Here is a 24,383-nt window from a genome sequence, read left to right on the forward strand (position 1 = left end):
AATATCTTCCGAACTGACATTGGTCGCCAAATTGTCAAAATATGACAATTTGGCGACCAATGTCAGTTACCGAAATTCATATTTCTTTAATTACCGACGAAAAACGCACTAAAACCGAAAAACCACGCACACACTAATTTTTTTTAACAATTATTCACCATTTTCCGCGACGAAACACGAAGAAAATTTGTTATATTTTAATTTATAATTTTTTCAAATGACATTTTAAAAATTAAAATAAAAACAAATTTTCTGTTTACTGCGATTGAAATTTAAAAATTAAAGGGCGACCTGACAGATTGGTGCCCATTTTTTGACAAACAAATTTTGACAACGTTCGGAATATATTACCTTATTATGTGTACTGTGGATTGCATATGTATTGGTGTGGTGAAAATCTCCATTCCGAGAAAACGGAGCCTAAGGCGGACCTGAGTCGGAGCAGCGAAAACCTACCAGAAAGAGGAATAAAAAAAAGGATGACGTTTCGCATTTGCGACCAAAAAAAGAACAAGATATATTTTTTTTTCACTGAAACTGTTTTATTTTTTATTTTATTTTGGCAAACGAAATTTTCACAATAAATACAATATAAAATACAATATATTTTTTTTCATTTTATTTCATTTGATGCTGCTGCTGTTGTTGGTGTTTTTTTTTTTAGATACCCAATCGCATGTTTCACCTTCTGGATTTTTCTTGAAGATTACATCTACAACACAAGCAGAAACAACACTTTAATCCAAACACTTTGAGCGATATATACAACATACCTTTTTTGTTTTCCATATTGTTTATAATTTAATATAATTGTTTATAGTTAATAATCTAACATTATACAAACAACGACACGACGCGACCAAACACTTCAACAAAAAATAACATAATGACGCTTTGGCTCTTGTTGGCCTTGTCTTTCTTTTCCTTTTCTCATTTTTCACCACGATTCTCGTTCGACTTTTGTGTTCATACACAAAAAGTTGCAAGTGTGTGAGTTGAACTCAGTTTTCTTGCTTGAAGGGTCTCTACAACAAAATACAAACGCAACCTTAGCGTCGGCAATGTAACCCCCACAAAACAAGACTCGATTGCTTTATTATTGCAGATTTCGAGTCTCAGATACGTGACTTTATTCAACTGTCATTCAAAATTTCCCCATTTTTTATTCGTCGTTTTCCAAAAAGCGGGATAAAAAAGCAATATAATAATTTTTTTTGTCACCTGCGCGACAAAAAAAAAATCTTCTTTCTCAAGAAAAATATTACAAAATACAAAAGAAATTATTTAAAAATAATATAATTCAATTACAACAATAAAATAAAAAACAAAACCAAATAAATGTGAATTAATTTTTTATGTAAAATAATTAAACTTATAAAAGACTTGAAACGCGAAAAAATTTATTAAAGAAGAAAAAAAAAAATTTGCAAATAATAAAAAAAAAGTCAACCAGCGTGTGGTGGCTGCGACAAGTTTTTCTCTTCATCTTTTTTTTTTTTTTTTATTTGTCTTCCTCTGTCTGGCGCTTTGCATTGCGTTGTGAAAAATTAAGAAAACTATTTTATTATAATTTTTCAATAAAAAATACTGTAAAAAAAAAAAAGTCAAATCAAGTGCATGCTTGCAATGTTGCACTAAAATAAATGCAACAAATGTTTTTAGATTAGTTTTTTTTTTTTTTATTATTTTTGTTCTTTCGTCTTTTTATTATTATTTTATATTAATTCGTTTTTGTTCATTCGTCGTCCCTTGATTTTATATTCTGTGGCTCTCTGCAAAAATTGTTGTTTGCATTTTTTCGTTGGTTTCTTTGTTCTGTGAAGTTATTCTTTTCTATAAATTCTATGGTTTAAGAAAAACCACGTTGTTCCTTTATCATCTTTCAACTCGATCTCCTCGTCAAAAACAAGAACAAGAGCAGAAAAATAGTCCCCCAACTTGTCGTCCCCAATAAAAAAAAATTGATTTCCGTTGCGTTTCTGTCGTGTGTTTGTGTGTGCGACACAAGAAATATATAAAAATTGCAAGCCACCAAAATGGCCAACACGAGTGGCAGCAGCGCCAACACCAGCGGCGGCGGCAGTCCCTACGACAAGATCATTGAAATGATCCAGAGATTGGATTTGCAAGACGATGGCATTGTTATGAATCACAAAATCAAATCGATTGAATGTGATTTCTGCAGCATTGTTCGCGATGAGAATATGCTTAAGTAAGTTTCTTTTTTATTGTTGTTGTTGTTTTTTCTTAATTTTTTATTTATTTATAAAAACAAAAAAAAAAGAGTTGTGGGGGAAGAAAAAAAGTTGTGAAATAGAAGACAAAAGAGATTTGGTTTAAGGTTTTGTTTGTGTTTGAGTTAAAGCGACCAAACTTTCGTAAACGTAAACGACACCGACAACAATGACGACGAACGACAACCAACGACAAAGACGATGACGATAAGAAGTACGTATTGCTCTCCTTCGTCCAACAGTGGTCCAGAATGCACATTTAACGTGAATTAATTCCTGACTTTTTTCAAACTAATGTCGTTTTCTATTGACGAGATTCAGAATCAGATTTGTGAATCTGACAGCTGAAAGAGGGGGTGAAGTGGGGAAAAAGTGAAAAAATCTCAGATTTCATGATCTATTTGCGGCCTGAGGTTCAAAAAAATGAATCTGAGAATCAGAAATCTGAATCTGGATTTTTATCAAGATTCACGCATACAAACACACGCACTTTCACACACACTCCTCTGTTTGACATCTGTCTGAACATTTGAGGAGCTGATTTCCAAAACCAGCTATCGGAAAAAAATCGGATAATGAGATATGTATATCATTTTTAGGTCTTTTCAACGCGCGTCTGATTCAATCAAAAATAATTTTCTGAACAGCACACAGAGATAGTTATTCAATGTCAAAAAACGACTTTATTTCCAAAACAGCCTATTGAACACCAAATGTTTTTTTCCAAAATGGCCTATGCAAAATGTTCTTTCCAATAAGGCCTCTTCAGTATAAAAAATATAAATTTGGCGTATGATAAAATGTCACATTAGGATGATGGAGGAGTTACAAAAGTAGTTTTCGTCATTACTAAAGAGTGCTCGCAACCGCACTCGACGGATGAAAACTTATGGAAAACAACAACAATTGACAGTAGCTTCCGACTCCATCCGCCAATTATAGTTCTGGCTTAAGTTCCGTCCGTCCATCTGTGCACCGTGGTAGGACCTAAACGGTCTAACGATTTTAATTAAATTTTGTGTACTGAAGGGTTTTAGTAAATATTAAGAATCAGTGTTTTTAGTTTTTCTCAAAAATTTGGATAATGGAAATGACGTTGTGGTTTTTTGCTAAAATTGACTTATTTTTTAGCTTATTTCGTACCATTTTTTTTTTTTTCAAAATTTGCAGAATGTTATTTCTAATCATTTAAAAGAATGAAATATAGAGCTATTCAAATAACCAAAATAGACACTCCAAATTACAAGAGCAAGTACGTGCGATCCAGAAATGCATTTTAATTCAATTTCATTTATAAAAATGTATTTTTGTTTCTTGTTATAAACTAAAATTCTGATATTGATAAAGGTTTATTTACAAAAAAAAATTTAAAAAAAATCGTGATTTTACCTGCAAAAGAAGATTTTTTTAATAGTTTTACTTCCAAAAGAAGACATAATTCAATTATACTTCCAAAAGCAGATATACCGACTTTTTAATAAGGAATTTTCAATATAAAGATATATTTAGTTTGAAAAGTTTAAATTTATTAAAATTTTGTAAGGAATAAATTTGTAGAAGATTATTTTGCTCTATATCTTCTGTATTACGAAGTACAGGTTTTTGGCATTTTACTCAAAACTACCTTCAGGTCAGATAGCTGGTTTTGGAAATCACCTCCTCAAAACCCAATAGAAAACGACATTAATCACAAACTAGCAATGTCATAAAATCTTAGATGCCTGTTCTGACCTTAGAGGATATAATATATGGAGTGCTTGTTCCTATACCTAATATATTGTAACGCCATATACATGGATAGGGGTCGCTGCCTTCGTTTTTCAGTGCGAGTTCGGTTCCGCAGCTGTAAATAAACACGCTTGTTGATGACAGCCATCTAATGAAAATAAAATGGAGGCATGCACTCATCGAAAAACTTAAAGAAACTAGAGCCTTCTATAAAAGCTTCACCTAACTAACAGCACAAGCACTCTATATATTATATCCTCTAAGGTTCTGACCCACTTCCAAATTAGTGATGGAAACTATCGAATGATTTGAACTATCGATAGTTAGCAATTGAATGATTTGAACTATCGAATAGTTCATTCATTCATTTGGGTTTAGTAAGCTCAAAAATAATATTGGTTTCTTTCTAGCAGCTCTAGTTTTTAAAATAATTAATTTTTCATATTTGGGGAAATATTCATACTAAATTTTTTAAGTTTTTCTTATTTTGAGCGTTTATTAAAATTTTCCACAAAAATGTATACTAAACTCAATTTGGAGTTAGTAAACCTAAAAATCACATTCATTTTTTTCTAGGAGCTCTATTTTTTTAAAAAATTTAGTTTTCCACATTTTTCGTATACTTATTTTAAAGTTATGCTTATTTTAACTGTTTGTTAACATTTTCCAGAAATTTTCATATCGAACCTAATTCATTTGGGTTCACCTAAAAATCACACTGATTACTTTCTAGGAGATATATTTTTTTTTTTTATACATGGTGTCCGGTAGAAAATGGATAATCCTGAAATGGCTGATAGGTGCACTTTTGACTGTTCTGAAACCGAATAGAAAAAGTTTCTATCGCAACCAGTTTAGAAAATATTAGCTTTTTTTCGTTCAGTGTACCTACTTTAAATTTCATCATCTTACGTTTTCTTTAACCACAACCACGAATGAATGAATTTTATAAATTTCTTATTTTTATAATTTTCTACAAGAATTGGCTCACTACATAAGAAGTTAAAAGTGTTTATAACTGTTTCATCTTTTCTAAAAATTTTGAAATTTGTTTTTCGATGCAAAATTTGAAAAAAAAAAATTTTATGAAAATTTCCAAACACCTGTGGTATAAAAAAAATCCATAGGAACGCAGGTGGCCAACTTTTTTAAAAATATGTGCGTCCAAAGGGGATTGCAGAATGGTAAAAGTTTTTATTAAATCTACAGTTACTAGGAAGTTATTGGTATCAAAGTGCAAAAAAATCCTATTAATTTAATAAATTATTTTTACTGTAAAATCTTAAATTTTTCACATTGCTGCCACAAATGCATGGATTCCATCAGTTTTTTTAATCAGTGATATTTTACAATAATTCTTCTTACACATAGCTATTATACCCTGTATATTTTAATTTTTCACATTTTTGGGGTGATTTCATACTATTTTTTTTTTTAGATTTGATTATTTTAAGCGTTTTAAAAGTTTTGTTGGAAAATTTTGTTTCGAATGTAATGAATTTCGGTTCAGTAGGTAAAATAAAAATAAAAAAAAAATTTACAAAAAAAATTGTAGGATTTTTCATGTATGAATAACACTGGTCAACAAGGTTTTTGTTACAGACACCAAGATATACTTTTCTATAGGTTTTTTGGGTGCTGAGTCTGAAGTCAAAACAATTCTATCACATCACGTTTTTGAGATAATCCCGTTAGAAAATCGAAAATGCCCCTTTTTACCAGTTTTCGAGATTATTTCTTAGCTTTTAGTTATTTGTTTTAAATAAATTTGTAACGGTTTCTAAAAGAACTAAATCTTGTCTTTCTTTCGTTTAAATCTCTTAAATATCTCTTTTCTTCTTGGAGAAATCTTAAGTTGAAATCAACGTGTTTGGTATATCTCATGTTTATTTGCTTTCAATAGCAAATTTCGAAAAGTTTTTTGCCAATCGCTTTCAAATTTTGACACAACGTTCCATTTAGAAGGTGGTGAATCGCGGTGAGATACATCAAAGCGTGACCGGGTCAGATAATTACTGTTGAGATAAATATAACTTTTTTCTTGTTAAAAACAATATAAGCACTTATAGGAATGTAAATGAAACGTTGTGTCAAAATTTGAAAGCTATTGGCAAAGAACTTTTAAAAATTTGCTATTAAAAGCAAAAAAACATGAGATATACCAAACACTTTGATTTCTCAAAGAAGAAAAGAGATATTTAAGAGATTTAAACGGATTTAGAAAGACAAGATTTAGTTCTTTTAGAAATTTATCTATAACAAATAACAAAACGCTAAGAAATAACCTCAAAAACTGGTAAAAAATGTTCTATTTTATTTTGTATAACCACTTTTTTCAGGTACTAAATATTATAAATATGTAATGCCAATGATTGAACACATTTCGCCTTAAACCATTTTAAATCATTTTTCAAACTTGATTTCAGGAGCCATTTCTGCAAAACAAAAATTAAATAAAAAACTGGGGCAACGCGGGGGCTCAACTTTTGTTCCCGTTATATTGCTCAACATAATATGTATTAACTCATACAAAAGTCATTAATGTCTGCAATGATCTACAATTTTTTATAAGACTCAATACATTTTTAATTTTCTTAAAAAATACTATAACAACACCAAAAAAAATTTGCATAAATAAATATTCAATTACTTACCGAAATCGGCGAACGAGTGTAACTCTTTTGTTTGGATGAAAAACAAAATGTTTACATTTTGTTATCTTTGGTGTTGCCGAACTACTTAAATACTTACAAGAGTGACTAAATTTATGCATTATTATATAGTTTAGTTATCCAACATTAGATTCATAAAATGTTTGGGTAATATTATTATATGTTTGAAATTAAATAAATTCGTGTTGAATTCTTATTTTGGACCACTGTGAGTCGTCTTAGTTTCTAGAAAAAATGTGTTATCCGCCTCTGGGAAGAAGAAAAAAACACAAAACTTAGCCATGGATTCATGACTTGAAGCACATATTTCGAAGTTAATCGTATGCATCAGCAACAGTGTTGTCGGTGTCGCCCTTGCCCGCCGCTGGCTGAGGTTGAACCTGAGTCGAAAGCGTCTTTCTTTTTCTTATTTTCTGTAACTCTTTTGTTTGGATGAAAAACAAAATGTTTACATTTTGTTATCTTTGGTGTTGCCGAACTACTTAAATACTTACAAGAGTGACTAAATTTATGCATTATTATATAGTTTAGTTATCCAACATTAGATTCATAAAATGTTTGGGTAATATTATTATATGTTTGAAATTAAATAAATTCGTGTTGAATTCTTATTTTGGACCACTGTGAGTCGTCTTAGTTTCTAGAAAAAATGTGTTATCCGCCTCTGGGAAGAAGAAAAAAACACAAAACTTAGCCATGGATTCATGACTTGAAGCACATATTTCGAAGTTAATCGTATGCATCAGCAACAGTGTTGTCGGTGTCGCCCTTGCCCGCCGCTGGCTGAGGTTGAACCTGAGTCGAAAGCGTCTTTCTTTTTCTTATTTTCTTTACGCAGCAGCGTAAAGAGGTACCTATTTTTGAGTTTATTTGTATTTCTGTTTTTCGAGAAAAAACAAAAACAAAAAAAACTGAAATAATCACTGCGCTGTCGTCTATTTTTGTTGCTTCTAAAGCTATGAGCTATAGTAAATAGATAGAGCAGCAGAAATGGTGGCAGCAATGTCTGTTGTAGGTACATAATTTTTAATTTTTTTTTATTATTATTATTGCTTTTGCAATAAATAAGGAACACTTGATATCTTCTCTCGGTTTTGATGTTGTTGGGGTGCTAGTGTTGATGGTGATTCATTGTATTTATTTTTTATTTTCTATTGAAGTTAAAGTAAAGGTTCTGTGATTTTTTTTAAAGATGATGCATTGCATGATTGACGATGTATATAGTTGTTGTTTCAACTTTTTATTGTTTATTATAAGTTCGAATGAAGCTGACCTTCGAGTAATAGAAACGGAAGTTGTTAATATTATTTTATCATAAAATATGAATTCAAACATGAAAGTTGGATATTGAAGTTTGATAGTTTGATATTTTTTATTCGATAGTTCCCATCAGCCATCACTACTTTCCAAATATCGTATCGAACTGAAACTTACAAGAGTGACTAAATGTATGCATTATTATATAGTTTAGTTATCCAACATTAGATTCATAAAGTGTTTGAAAGTGCATGAAAGTTGGATATTGAAGTTCATTGTGAAATTATATTAATTTAATTTAATAAAAATGTTATGCTTTTTTTTCATGGAAACGAGTTTTGGAAATTTAGTTTAAAAACAGCAAGCTAGGGAGTTATTTAACTTGTGAAGAATATTATCAGCTCTTGCACTGATTAGGTACTTTTAAAAACCTTTCACGGATTTAAAATCCTCGAAAAGACACGGACCTCATGCCATCAAACTAAGCACCTGGCTAATTACTTAGTTATTAAGGGTGTTGCCACCTTACGGTGGGGATTCAATCCAACCTTTCCACCAGCTGCTTCCAGTTTCGCACGCAAAGTTGATTGAGCTCCTGTTCCACTTGCTTGCACCAACCAAAGAAGGGGCTTCTTCTACTGCGCCTCCCCTCCAACAAAAATACTCGGTTTCCAGATATTCACAAGAGAGGCCGGTCAAACTGTCAACCAAAGTCTTTATAACTCCGACTAAGAGAAGCTTGTCTTGATAAGAATAGGAACGGGAAAGAAGACACAAATTTTTTCGAAGTTGTTAAACGCCAAAGTTGTTAAACGCCAATCAACATCTGTAACACGCCAATCGACTCAACTTGAACGATGATTCAAACTGATCTGTTGCAATTTATGGTTTTGTAATAGCTCTTAGGTGCTCTCTTAGCTCTATTAGGTGTTAAAGCTTTAATAATTCACTTTAACTTGTCTCAATGGAAATCAAAGTATTTTCGGTTTTCAAAAGAAGTATTCTCAACATAAACAAACACGTAAAACCATATATGGAGGTCTCACTGCTGTAACGGACCAAGTAAAAAAAATCAAATCAAATCTAGTACGAAAACTTGCTCAAGTTTTAACTCTATTAAGATCTGTCATTAGTTTGGTCAAAAAGTGTTTTGTTCAAGAAAAATTTTCCCCAATAGTAGCATACATATTTACATTTACTCGTTATATCTCCGAATTAATTTTTTGTGACTTGGTTCACTTCAGCTCTTAGCTTAGACGTTTCTTAATTATGAAACCTTTGACTCAGTACAGAGCACTGATTTCTATAATGCGATCAGTGGTGCAGAGTAGCAAGTTATGAGTTTTCTAAATTGTTTATCTAATTGTTTTTAAGTTTTAATTTTTTTCTAATAATAATAAAAGCAATTTGATGATGAAGGTGCTTGTTGGAATTTTCAAAAATTTGAGAAATCAGCGTTTTAAGTTTTTCAATAAAGTCTATGCTACCACCGAACTTCATATTAACCTCAAAAAGAATCCGCAAACAATAAGTAGAGATATTGTGATTGGAAACAATTTTAAGTCGACAAAGGACCCCGCACATTTTGTATGGGAGGTGGCCCTCAGTGAAATTGTCAGATTAAAAAAAAAATTTTCTTCGAGGCTGTGACTTTTTGACCTGAAGTAATGGGTTTCAGCGGATTCGGTTTCAGCGACTCTAAAAACCTATGGATTCCACTAAAAAATAGCCCAAAACACAATATAAAGAGTTACTATCCCTTATAAAAGGGATATCGGCATATCGGCTTTTGATCAGGAGCTTCAAGAGAACAACATACTAAAATTTCAGACAATTTCACCAAGGGCCACTTCCCATACAAAATGTGCGGGGTCCTTTAATCTCTTCATTGTGAAATAAAAAGTCACTTATCACCAGGGATAGGATGTTGTGGACCTAAAAACTTAAAAAAAGGCAAAATAAAACTCTAAAAAAGGCATTTATTGAGAGAAAGCATGTAATATAAAAATTAATTGTAGTAATTTTGAACAATCATGAGTTTTTTTTAAATTTTCAGGTAACAAGCGCCTGCGATTGTCCCTTATTGGAGACTTTTCACGAGTTAATTTTTGCCGTGCGGCCAAGCTTTTCAACTCGTGTGAATGTAAGCTGCAAATCGTGCGACATATCGCGCGGCTAAAATCGACTCGTGAAAAGTCGTCATAAGTGCTTTAAAGGAGCTAAAGATTAAATTAATTAATTAAAGCACTTGACATCACCCACTTTAACATTTGCCGGGAGCTCTTGATTTGTGTTCCCATTTATTACTCAATTTACTTGTTCAACTCTCTCGAGTCCCTTATTGCCCAAAAAAACTGATTTGTACTTCTCAACAACATCTTTTGCGACTGCCCTTTTCGCGGCTTCCAAATCTCTCTTGATTTTCAAAATCTGGGGAACTTCTCCAATCGTATATTGTAAATTGAGTAAGTTAGCTTTTGAACCCTGATACGTATCGGTTGCCGGCCGCGCAATAGAACATAGAAGGCATTAAATGGTAGCAATAGCAGACAAACAAGTTGCATAGGTAGATCCTTAATATAGATATATTGAGTAAGTTATCTTTTTGTTTGTATTTCAGTGTTTTGTGTGTAGGCATTACTTTAAAGACGCTAAAAAGATTTTAAAAAAACATACCTATAAAAAAACAAAAAAAGGCAATAACAAGAGAAAAGGCAAAAAAAAGGCAAAAACGAAAGAAAAGGCAAAATAAAATACATATATTTGGCATGAGGGGGACGTGTAACGTGTTTGTTTTTAAACTATAGTGTCGTAAGATTAAGCAAGAAAAAAAGGCAAATTCCACAACATCCTATCCCTGCTTATCACTCTCATCATCTAAATCGTATCCCTTCATTTAAAATTATATGTTTTATTTGCTAATACATATGTATGTATATAGTACAAACTTATACCTACAAACTAATTTAAAAATGTATTTCTCTAAGCTGGTGTTTAAAAAAAATAAACAACCTGTATAAACACATTGTTTCATCGGATAAAGAGAATAACTTCTTCACGATTAGTCGTTGGTATCTTTTATTTAATATCTTTGTTTACTCAACTCGGTAAATATTTTGAACCACGTTGATTTAATCGATCAAAACAAAATAAAGTATTGATTTTTCCAGGTAAAATTAAAAAAATATATATTGTTATTTTATTAAAATTTTAGATTATTTTCGATCTCGGTAAAATTATTTTGCGAAGGATTCACTCTTTGACGCTTGTCAATTTGGCTGTTAGAAATTCGTGTGAAATAATCATACCGAAAAATAAAATTCTCAACGGTACGTTAAAAATTCTAACAAAATGATGACATGTTTTGTCTTAACGTCTTTTAAGAGTTCTCAGGAGAAATGAATCACGACATAAAAAGCTTTAAAGAATGAATCGTTTGTTTTTACACTCCGCCGCCTGTTGCCTGATTCAAAGTGTTATCGAGATAGTTAACATTGAGCTTACATTTACAAGTTACACCAACATACGACTGATGCCTACAAGTTGGAGAGCAATAAATGCTAATGAACGCATCTGAATAATGTGTTATCTTTGAAACTTATGTTTGAAGAAATTAATCAAAAACTCAAGTTCACAAAATAATTGCAAGTAAACATGCAAGAAATATACTATCATGGTAATGAACTTATGATACGAGTATGTAAAAATGTCATTTACATATGTGTGAAAACAGTATTTAAATTTTTAAATTAACAAGGACAACCTCATTTTTTGGGTTCAACATCCCTTGAGGACGTTCTATTTTTTTTTTTGAATCCCTAAAGCAATTAGCCAATTCGTTTCCATTATCACTTTCATTTCAAATCTTAATAAAACGTTCATAATAAAATGTTAATTGATTACCCGTTAACTCAACTGCTTGGCCCATTTATACAAAAAACGAAAAAAAATTGATATTAATTAAAAATGATCCTATCATACAGCGTGCATACGAATTAATTATACCGTCACATTCAACTCGTTTATACACACCCCAACCCATCAAATTGATTTTTTGTTGGTTTTTTTCATTCATTCATTTTATTTTGATTTTTATTTTGCGTGGTCAGAGTCAGTAGCAGAGAATATTATTGTTTACAATAAAAAACAACAAACAAACAGACAAACAACAAAAGAGCTATGTGCAATGTGAAAAAAGTTCTGTGAGAGAGCAGCACAATAATGTGTGTACTCTGTATATGTTGGTACTGGGTATAAATTATATTTTAAATTCATTTCCAAGTATAGAGAAACAACAATAATTTATTAATTATTTTTTGTTTGATTTATTTTATTTTTTTGTCTTGTTTTATTTTTGAATTAAAGAAACCAGAGAGAACCAGGCACTCGCTCACCACAGTACTTTGACTTTTATTTTGCATTGTTTACGTCGTGCTTTAATGCCAGTCATGTACCTAGTTTGTACTCTTGGGGCAATTGTATTTGATGATGATGACGACAGAACAAGAGTTCAACTCATACATTTTGAGAGTGAATACTTAAATTGAACCAGTTATCAAGCACACTGAGTTTTGGTTTAACTGCGTGAGTGGTGTGGAGTCTCATGGGGGCGAAAAGTTGCGTGCGTTTAATTGAGTTCTACAGATAAAAAGGGTGTTTTTTTTTTCTACGTTGATTGTAATAGAACTATTAATGCAGTTTCAAAACTGTGCATAATTTTATTAGCATTCAAACAGACGCAAATTTAAAATAGTATACGAGTACGGGTTTGTATGAGTTTTTGATTTGGCTTAAAAATCAGTACATTTAAACGCACGCAACTTTTCGCCCCCATGATACTCCACTCAGTGTGCTTGATAACTGGTTCAATTGAAGTATTCGCTTTCAAAACGTATGAGTTGAACTCTTGTTCTGTCGTCATCATCATCAAATACAATTGCCCCAAGAGTACAAACAAGGTACATGTAAACACACTATATTCCTAGCAAAAGTCTATCTCGAACAATAATAATGTTGAACATCTTCTTTTGCTTACAAGCTTTAAGTCAAGTTTTGAAGAGTTGAAAACACACAATTTATTAAGCTGATAGAATTAGCTCCAAAAGTTCAGTTCCTTGAGAACTGAATCATAATTCATTCACATAAGTGAACAAAACCTTCATTTATGAATTCAGTTCTGAACCTTTTTGAGTCCTTTCTCCTAAGTAGCGTGGCAACACATTCGAATCATTTTTATGGTTCATAAATGATCATTGATTTCTCCACTTAAGTGAACGTAAATAGGAAATTCACTGAATGTGAATAAATGTGAACGCAACCCAAGATAAATCTTTTTTGAGGTTTTACTTGTGCGCATTCACATTATGTAAAGGAAAATTGAATCTTTGTTCAGACATTCATATTTGATCCAGAAAAGTGAATATTCTTCACATAAACTGGACTGGACATTCATAAAAATGTTTGCTGGGAAGAGAATACCTCAAAACACAATGAATACAAAAGTTTTTCTATCCAAATTCAAAACTCTATTCGAGTTAAAAAGAACACCCTTTAGTTTAGTGTCTAGAGAACTAAAAATGTTTTTGAATGAGACAAATTGATTTGAAAAAATAGAAAAAATAAATTGTGCTAGCCCCAAGTGATGATTAATTTATTATTAGTATGAATGAAGCCAAGGCATTGAACCCCTGTGTACTACTTATACGATTAATAAAAAAAAAAACAGCATAGAAATTTAGTTTTTGTTATTTTTATATTTTTGTTTTGTTATCCAAACACTGACCTAGGTAAATAATTATGATGTCGTTGTACTTTGTGTTGTTTGCCTTTATTCTACCTCCTCATTAATGTTTAATAAAACAAAATTATTAATTGATTTGATGTGATTAGACCTTGAACATTTCTTTGTATATAAATTTCAAGGTCTTTCAGTTGTTTCTATATTAGATTTTTTTTTTTGTATTTCTGAACTTTTATTTTCACAGGTTTGCCCTAGAGGTCGTATATTGACCTATGAATAATACATTAATATTGTTTTAGGCAAAACTGTGATAGTGAAAAATTTGTAGGCTTAGTCTTAAAATCAACATGTACATATATAAGGTTTTTATTTAGTTACGAATTCTGTTAATTTCAACGTACAGAATTTAAGGTGACATACTAGCAAATCCATGCAAAAAAAAAAACTAATAGTAGTATGGGTTTTCACTTGCTTGGACACATAAATCAATAAAATTGTTGTTGGAATGGATGATTTGAATACAAATACAATGTGTCAAAAAAAAAAAAAAACAAACAAAAATCACTTTTGAAACCCCATTCAATGTATTATGGAATAGAAACAAAAGGTCAGATAAAAGGATTTTCAAAGATTTCAAGTGTATGAGCCACTTGTGAAGAGAAAATGGAATATGAAAATATTGGTGCTTCGATGTTACCACGCATGTGAACACTGTTCGTTTCAAAAGGAAAAAGTTTAATAGAACAAAAAAGAAAAAAAGAATTCCACTTCAACACCTCAATCCTTGAACTTACTCAATGACAAAAAATGTTATTTATGTTCGCTCACAGTAAGCCTGAACAAGTTTAAGGTTGACCTAAAATGACGACAAATAAAAAAACTACTAGAAAAAATATTAAAAAACAACCGCAATACGTACAGTTATCAATGATACCTTTTTCAAAAGCTAGAATTATACACTTAATTTGAGTTTTTAAATCAGTTGTTTTCGAAATAATCGATTTCAAAGTCAAAATTTGTGAAAAATAAGTATGAAAAAATACATTTAATACTATTTTTGTCAAGACTATGGATTTAAATACGAGTTAAATCGATAATGTAAACTACCTCAATAAATTTCTTATCAAATACTGAAAATCATTATGTTCTTAAGCCTTCTAGTTTTTAAGAAAATTGAAAAATAGGAAAACTACTTTCTTTAGTTATCGTACTCGAGCCTTGTGCCGATATGAATTTTTCTCGAAAAAAACACGTTTATAGGGGGTATCTCGAAAAAGGAAGCTAATCCGATTTTGGTAAAAACGGATTATTATTGCTGAGGCCTTCAGGAACAAAGCCTCATTCTTAGTTTTTGTCGTCATTTTAGTTCAACCTTAAACTTGTTCAGGCTCACTGTGCGCTATGTTATTCATTTAAAAGAAATGAAATATGTTGGATTTTCGTAATATGTTAACTGTGAAGTCTTTATTATTTGTGATTTGTCATCTCCGAACGAAATTTTTTATAAGAAAGCAAAACAAAATATTTCAACGTTATAAACCTAGAACTAAAGCCTGCAAAGAGGAACTAGGGAGCATAGTAGTGGAGTCGCAAGGGATCGTGAGAATTTGGTGAAATCACTTCTGTAATCTCTACAATAGCGATGACAAAACCAACGCCGTCCAAAGGAAGATTGCACCATTCAATGTCAACGATGAAGGCCAAAATTATTGTCTCCCGACCTGGGTTAAGGGGGGAAATCCCTCTGGACGACACCTTTTTCAATATTTTTTTATGAAAAACTGAAAGGACTTATTGAAATTTGGAAAAAGACAAGATATTACTGACATTATTAAGTATTGAAAAAAAATTTTTGAAATGAAAAAATAACAAAATGGCGGCTCTGGAGCTTTTCAAAGTTGACGCCTCTAGTTTACGCCGTGCAATGCACAGGTCCAGGAAATCATCTTAAATCAAAAAGGAAATTTTTTTCCTTTAGATGATATTAGTACGCATTGCATGAACCTAAATTTATTTTTTTTAAATGAAAAATAAAAATTAGAAATCAAAAAAACGAAAAAAACCATGTTTTTTTTACAAAGAAGTAGTTAAAAAAAATATTTACTGTACAAATTTTATTCAACTTTTAGGTTCATGTTTTGGCCAATAAGTTAAGGAGTAATTTGCTTCAAATTTCAAGTCGATAGCTTCATTAGTTTTTGAGTTACATTGCACGGCGCGGAAAAAAACTAGTTTCGAAAAAAATGCGTTTAAAGTTTTCGTTTTCGTACTATGGTAGGTTCGGAGCGCATTGGTTTCGGGACTATCTAGGCACTTTTGAGGCTTCATTTAAGGCTAAGACCACTGAAAATAGTTTCTATGGTTGATAAATAAATTTATTACGCAAAAAAAAAATAATGCAAAAATAAAAAATTCCAGAGGGATTTCCCCCCTTAAGTAAAGGAAGTTATATCCAACTTTAGTCAAATAAATAAAGTGTGGTCGGAAGAAAGCATGTCCGTAGAATGGAACCAGCCCGATCTTTAAAAAAGGAGACACTCTCAACTGCGCCAATCACAAAGGAATCAGTTTACTTAGCATAGCATGAAGACGACAGTCTGATAGGTGTTGCTTTAGACAACAAAATACTACCATCGTATTTCGGCAAAACGACTCGGTTTTTCTTAATCCTGCACATTAGATTTTTTTTTGTTCTTGCTTCTATTTTATCGCAGGAGGTATAAAAAGTTACATATTAACAAGTAGCTTCTAAAAGATAGATAGATATTTTATTGTTTCATAGATTTAAGGCTTTACATTAATTCTTAATTACGCAGCTTGTTCAGTAATTTGATATTTAGATTATATCTTACAACTGAGAAATTTTTCATATACATTTTGATTGAGCACATTTGATTTAAGGAAACATTTGAAGGTAAACTATGACAAAAACCTTCATTTCGTATATAGTGTCTCACCTGCCTTTTGTGTGACTTAGTACACGTAAAACACAATCTACAATCTAGATCACCATATTTTTCGACAAAAAAAAGAGTTTACCTTGTTTTCAAATTTTTCACAAAAATGTTTATGCTTATTTAATATTTAAATCGTTTATATTTGTTTTACTTACAGTGAGTCGATGGAATACATCAACGAAAAGGCACTCTACGATCCAGATACATCGTTGAAATTTGCTCTACTCTTTTCGTCACGCAATTTCGATTCGCTTGCCATGAATGATACAAAAGTTCGCAGCAAAATGTTGAAAATACTTGAAGTGAACTTTTGTAATGCCGAAAGATATCGCACTGATGATAAAAATAGACTTTATAACTCTATAACACTGCTGGGAGAATACTACCATCGTGTTCGTTTAGCAGATAACTCGCCAATAACAATTCTTGGTCAATCTCTGTTGGGACTTTTAACTCGAGAAATTGATGGCAATGATATTATTGATGTCAAATTAGCCAAATTAATTTTATCTCAAGTAAGTTTATTTTTTTAATCCAAAATTCGTAACATTTATAAAGAACTATATTTCTTTTAGGTTACTCTCAATGGAGATATAATGCGGGTCAAGCACAAAGATGATCTCACCTTACTCCTATTTCATGTGCGCCGCAATTTGATAGAACAAAATGCCCTTATACCCTCGACTAAAGCCCTACTTTTAATGACTCTCGATTTGTACTACAGTAACTTTGCCGATCTGGGTCATATGCTTGAGGAAATGTACACAAAGTACCTAGTCGAGGAGAGTGAATGTGACCCCAATAACTACGTCAATGGTAATGCTGGCGAGGATGTTGAATACGAAGATGGTCAGACAAAAAAATGGTCAGAACTAGTTAGCGAGGATAGTTTCTATGAGAATGATCCGAGTGTATATTTTGAGAATTTGAGCGTCAGTAATGAACAACAACCCACATCTCCTCCACAACAGCAACGCTCGCCTCCACAAAAACATCAACAACATCCACAGCAACAACAGCAACAACAGCAGCAACAACAATATCAACAAAGACAAAATCACCATCCTAACAATAGTCCAAGACAGATTGATAGTAGCGGCCCACCACCAACACCACCATCACAGACAAATCGTGACGAGGAACAAGAAGAACAGAAGCCGTTACCAAGGTGGCGTGCACCACGTTTCAATCGACCTGATGACGAGCATTCAGCTAACAACAATGGGCGCAACAATCGTCGCTTTAGTGGCAGTTACGACGACGATCACCATAGTTCACGCAGCGAAGGCGGAAGCAACATAAGACTTTACAGTATAAACGATAGACTGCGACATTCTCAAACAAAATCCAACAACGGTGATGGCGGCTGGGAGCGCAACAACGGTGGCTACCGGAATTTCAATGGAAATTCGCGCGGTGGTCGCGGTAACGGTCACAATGGTGGCAATCGCAACAACTACCGCAACACCTACGACCCACCACCGCGATTCCAAAAGGCTGAAAAAATGCGCAACTCAATGGAGCGCGAACAGTGGCGCAACAATTATGGCAACAATCATCACGATGATGAAAATAGTAGTCAAGCTGGTGGTGATGGCAGCAGGAGCTCGTCCAGAGCCCGAACTCTTCCACGTCCGCCAAAGGGCAAATTCGACTCATACAATGGAGGTGGAGGCAATAATCGCAACCACAGTCCATCATCAAACAACTACCGCCAAAATAATAGGCCACAAAATTCACGTAACTTTAGTCGCAGCAACCGGTACAGTAGTCAAAGTAGTTTGACTAGTGAGACTTCCGGCACATGGGACAGGCGTCACCATCGTCGCAATTTCTCCAACCGACAGTCTCCACATACACAACACAATGAATGGGAGGACACACACAGTGTACATGGACAGCCGGAGGAAGAGAACTGGGACAAAAAGGACAACAATAGTGAGTTGGTGAGGAATGCAAGAAATACTACAAAGTACATGAATTTTTTGTCACAAAAGTGAACGTTGAAAAAATAATACTTTTTGCGTTCACCATGCATGTGTGTGGCAGTAGTAGATTTTTATAATTATTATTATATTTTTTTTTTTTTGGTTTAATTATTTTTATTTGTTTAAACTTTTAAATCCTTAAACCTTTACACATTACTAGTAGTTTTAGCGGTAAATAATGACAAAACTTTGTCTCAAACAAAAAAGAAAAAAAATAAGAAAAACAACGCTTGCATACGACTTTTTTTTATATTTTGTTAACTCAGAGAATGTTAAGCAAGTTTGGAAATTTAAAAACTTTAAAAAAGGATTTTCATTTACGAGCTAATATCAAAAACTTTATTTACATAAAGTTCGAACAATAATCGAGTTTTTTTATAACTGAGAAACCGCCTCAACCTTCGGCGTAGGGTTGAGATATCCAACCAGAATTCTGTTCAAAATGGTCGATCGATTGTTTTAATAAAGCGCAATCATCGGAATGATCGATTGTAAAGTTTACCAGAGAAATCCGCCTTAAACAGTTTTCACGGATAATACCTGAAAAGCTTTCAAGTTATATTATGCCTCATACAAGAGGCAGCTTGCCATCTGCTCGCGATATGAGTTCAAAGACTTTTGAGTTTTGACTTTTCGATTTCACTTCAACCAAACATTTTGGTATCAGGATTGAAGATCTATCGTTGCGCAAACAACTTTTTTTTGTTTCAACAACCATTAAAAAAGTAGCCGCCTTGTTATCACAATATAATGCAAGCAGTTTTTAATATTAATAAAATTGATAAATTGGTAACCTCTTGCGCAAGAAATCTACTGCCAGCTCTCGGTCAAATTGAAACTTGAAACAAAAAATTATCCTACGACAAAAGTAAAAACAAAAAAACCGAATATGGGCTGGTGTTATGCCCATATTACGTCACCACTTAACCCACTGTTCTACTTACCAACTATTTTGAATAGTATTTTGGTGTGGTGAGTCAATTCAACTTCCAGAATGCAACTCAGTAGGACAAAGCTGAGTAATGTAAAATTCAAGTGAATTTAACATTAGTAATTAACCGCGACTGTTGTTTATAATACAAGAATCTAAGGTACTCAACACTTGAGGGGGAAAATATAATTAAAAAAAGACTGTTAAAAACATTAGCAAAATGGGACTCTATGTGGGAATTCAATGTACTAATAAGCATCACAAAATACGGAAATTTAAGATAAAGTACTGAAATCCTATTTTACAAAATGTTTCTTTTCTTTTTGGAACTGACTCTTCCTGCAACAATCCCAAAGTAAAATACACTTTTTTTTTCTAGCGCAACCTTGTCCGTAGAATCTCCCATTTCACTTGCGTAGAAGCAATCTTCACACCATTTGTATTAATTTTTTCTATCTCGCTTTTAACATTAACTTGCCACAACATTTTTGATAACCTCAGTAGCCTTACCCCGTCGTGAAACAGCATCTTGGCGAATTAAACAGTTGCTTCCTAGCTTGGGGACCATTTTGACCCCTTTAATAGCAGTTTTAATTTTTGTATTTTAAATTTGCTCTCAATCAGTACATACGCCCACACCTTTTTTATTTATAGAAGCCCAATTTTAGACAGTAATTTAATGACTCAACGAATTTGATGGCTGTAAGTCGTTAAACAAGTCAACTTTGATCCTCGCAATGATATCACATTTTTAAGTTTTTTATTTCCGTATTTATGTACTGGATTAAAATGTATCTAAACATTTTATACAAGAGTTAATTTTGCAATTAAAGCCAGTAAACTCGAATTTAAATTTAATCTCGATCTGAAAATTTGGATCTAAGAAAAATGAAAACCTACAGCTTATTGCACTTGATAAGAAATGATCCCCTAATTTCATTTATTTCCTTTATACCTTACTTTGGTTTTGATAAAAGACAGTTTATCCATTATCCATAATGAAATGGAACCAATCTATACAAACCACTATTTTGGTAGTATCTCTGCTATCTTTTATAAGGTGATCTAAAAAAAAAAATATAATTCTGTGTCATTAAAACTGCAATTTTGTGTTCAATTCTGTGCGACCCAAAAACATTAAACCATTTACATTAGCCTTGTTAAAAAAAAAAACTGCCTTATTCTTACCCAATCTGTGGCTCACTTCGTTCTTTCGATAATGTCAATGTGGTTGTCATAAAGCTTTCTCAACATCAAAGGCTTCGGTTGCGTTCTGGCCGACTTTGATGGCCCATAGTAGTGCATTCTCCACTGTCATCCTGTACATGCGGACGATCTCAGCAGGGATGCCGAGACGCGACAGGGCTCTATTCAAATACTACACCAACTCTTTTCAAAAATTGGTAAACCTTATCTTTTGATATTTGCGTGAATGAAAATCCTTCTTGAAAATTATTAGTCACAAACAAAAAAATATATAAATAAAAAAATATAACAAAACATTTACCTGATTTTTTTTTTAATTAAATATCCTTCATACTACACTATATACAATTTATATACATTAAAATAGACAAGTAGAAATTTGAATCCATTTAGAAACAGTAAAACAAAATGAAACGAGTAGTACACAATCAAAATAATTATTTAAAATAAACGCATTTTTTTTTTAATAATTTTTACTTGAAAACAAAGTTATTTTAAGTTTGTTTTTTTTTTTTCTTTTAATTTTCAAATAACTTTTTTAGTTTTTTTTTTTATAAATTAAGTTTAATAATCGTAGAAATCAAAAATTAAAAATATATTAAAATTACTAATAATTAACAATATGCATCTCATTTCAGTCATAAAATATTAACTCACAAATAAAAAATAAAAAAACATCAAAACAAATGAAAGGTGGACGCCATAATTATATATAATATTATATTTTTTAATGAAAATAGAGCTTTTAATTACTATATATATAAAAAAGATAATAACATTTATATAGTAACAAACAACAAATAAAATCACAAAACAGAATGTTATATTTATGTGAATTTTATGAAATATTTTTTCAAAACAAAACAAAAAAAAACAATATAAACTAGAGTTTAATTTTATAGGTACAACAACAAAAATAAATAAAAAAAACAAAATAAAAATAATTAAAAAAAAAATAAAACAAAATAAACAAAAATTTAAAAAAAAAAACAAGAAACAAAGAAAGAAAATTTATGTGTATAGAAAAAAAATATGATTGTTTTATTATTACATATAATGCATATGTATTGTCGCTAATTTTAAGAAGATTATATCAACAAAACAAAAAAAAATATAAATACAATTATAGATATATATTAAAGAAAAAAACTGGGCAGACTTTAATTATATTTTTTTTCTTTGTCATTATTCTGAATGATTGTGTTTTAAAATCAAAAGAAGGGAATTAATGAAAGTTACAATTTTATAACATTATTATAAATATTTTAATTATGTCTCTCCATTTATATTATTATATATAAATAAAAAAAAATATATTATATACTTTCGTTTAGGTTCAAAGAAGTGTTAAAAACATTTTATTTTATTAGATATTAATGACATTATAAAATTATGTATAATAAATCAAACAAATCTAAAATGATTGTAAAAAGTTTTAAAAAAATATTTGCATTTTATTTGATTTTGTTTACATTAAGTTTCAGCTTAAAAAAAAATCAGTTTTAATCTTAACTATAGTAAATTAAACTTCATAGAGTTATGGGTTTGATAAATACGGGACAGAAAATTAGAGCGTATAGATTCTCGCCCCTTAAAGCTTTAGTACTCCACAGCGTTTATTTTGAGACTTCAATATGCAGTCATTACAAATTTAACACAGAGTCCAACAATAAAATCTTGCTGAGAATTACTTTTCTTTTTTTCTTCCAGTTACAATGAGTTCGGACAAATTCTTTGGATTGGTTTGAAACTATGGAACATCCATACAGAAGGGCTTTCAAATCAGATTGGCTCCGGAACGTTTTGTTGAATTATTTTGCTTTACTTTGCATTATTTCGAGGAAAATACCGTTAAAAAAACTGATTTAATAGTTCGTTAAAGTTTGTGGAACGCATTCATTTTTCATTCAATGGGGGCTATCGTGAATCAAAATTTCCCTTGTTTCAAACTTGGGAACGAAAATGATTATTGAAAGTGACTCTCGGAATTTATTTGTATTGGCAATAAAATTTCTATGGGAATAAAGCTGTCATTTCATACGATTTTCTGTTCTCTGGAAATAAATAATTTCGAGGGAAATTAAGAAATTAATAGATTTAAAAACTGTAAAGCCCAGCACGCTGATCGATCTTAATTTAAGTTCTTATACTTAATGTTCTCCAAAATTTAGCCGTAATAATATATTATCTAGAATTTCAGCCGAATTATGCACAGCTCTAGCTAAAAAATTAAATTTTAGTTTCTAACAGTATATGTTTTGTCACAGAATAGCGTATGGAATAAAACGGCCATTTCATTTGCATTTTTAGGACATTTTCACGCTTATTATCCAGTTTATATCGCTGAAGAAGCAATCTTTTTTCTTGAAACTTGGTAGGTCAAAATAGCTAAATTATTAACAGACAAAGACGGTAACGGAGAAGATTTCTTTACCGCTTTATCTGTAAATAACTAGGCTACGTTTAATTAGTTTTTCGTGATATTTTTAGAACATCAACTTTATCATGAGCCCTTAACACCTTAATTAGCCCTTAATACCAAGTTTCAAGAAAAAAAGATTACTTCTTCAACGAGATAAACTGGAAACAAGGTCAATAATCTGCCAGATATAATTCTTCCATTATTTTCGTTAATTCTTCACTTTTTCCAAAATAAAATTGAAAACCAAATAAAGGAATTTTTCAGCCAGTGTTCTTCATCAATAAAAAAAATCCTGTGCCAGATACAAAAAAATCCCATTTTTTTCTGCGCTAATTTAATATTTTAAATTTTTTTCTATCATCAAATTTTTCATACAATTTATGAAAATTTTGAAAATTGATTTGACGTCTTAATGAGGTTATGTTTTTTTTTTTTTTTTGACGTACGTGTATGAATATATAAATGACAAAAATTTTAATATTTTGAAAACTAATAAATAATAGAAAATATATTCATAATGGTTGTTTTTGTTAATAACAAAAGAATTCTTCGCATTTTTCAAACAATATTTTTTAAATGTCAAACTTCAAACTCATAAGTGGGAGGTGGCAAAGTACTACTATAGTACTATATATAGTACTACTACTACTATATATAGTAGCAAATCCATGGTATAAAAAGACAAGGTATGATCATTAGAGCCGCCATCTTACAAAATGGGGTAATAAGGTTTTGACGTTTTAATTTGGTAAAGTCAAAAGCAACAACAATTTTTCAGACAAATTTGTTTACAACAACAATTTCAATGGGCAGCTGTCAAAACCTTAAGTAGCCATTTTTAAGTTTTGACAGTTCTCGATACAGACCCTTCAAGCAAACAAGTCCGACCTCGTTCCGAATCCGCTCCGGATCAGAAACTGGTCCGAAGGCGGCAACAAAAAGTTGCAAGTGTGTGAGTGCAACCCCGTTTTTCTCGGTCGGAGGTCGAAGTGTCTTTTCTGAACTCCGTTTTCTTGCTTGAAGGGAAGTTTTTTCTAATGATCATACCTTCTCTTTTTATACCATGTAGCAAATCGATGTAAATCTGACTAAAAATATGGAGTAAATCCGGAGTACTCTGGTAGTACTAAAATTATCCGAAATAATTTTTTACACTTTTTTAGCGTGAAGGAACATAAAACCTTCAAAAGTGCAAAAAGAAGTACTAAAAGGGTACTCCCATTGGAGTGAAGGAAAACGACAAAAAAT

General features: G+C 31.5%; 1 protein-coding gene across 3 annotated transcripts; it reads left to right on the forward strand.

Annotated features, from left to right (window-relative positions):
• Positions 1-1,806: 1,806 nt before the first annotated feature.
• On the forward strand, positions 1,807-22,403 carry LOC129921062 (probable serine/threonine-protein kinase dyrk1). 3 transcript variants are annotated; one of them, XM_056002704.1, is made up of 4 exons: positions 1,807-2,212; positions 16,746-17,103; positions 17,164-18,534; positions 21,352-22,403. In XM_056002704.1, the coding sequence occupies exons 1-4, from the start codon at positions 2,037-2,039 to the stop codon at positions 21,355-21,357; spliced, it is 1,911 nt and encodes a 636-aa protein (XP_055858679.1). In that variant the 5' UTR covers positions 1,807-2,036; the 3' UTR covers positions 21,358-22,403. The 3 variants fall into 3 exon arrangements, with proteins under 3 accessions (XP_055858679.1, XP_055858680.1, XP_055858678.1); XM_056002705.1 differs by having other exon boundaries at positions 17,164-18,526; XM_056002703.1 differs by lacking the exon at positions 21,352-22,403 and having other exon boundaries at positions 17,164-19,099.
• The last annotated feature ends 1,980 nt before the right edge of the window (positions 22,404-24,383 follow it).

Source organism: Episyrphus balteatus, chromosome 1 (genome assembly GCF_945859705.1).
Source record: "Episyrphus balteatus chromosome 1, idEpiBalt1.1, whole genome shotgun sequence".
In the NCBI taxonomy this organism is placed as follows: Eukaryota; Metazoa; Arthropoda; class Insecta; order Diptera; family Syrphidae; genus Episyrphus; species Episyrphus balteatus.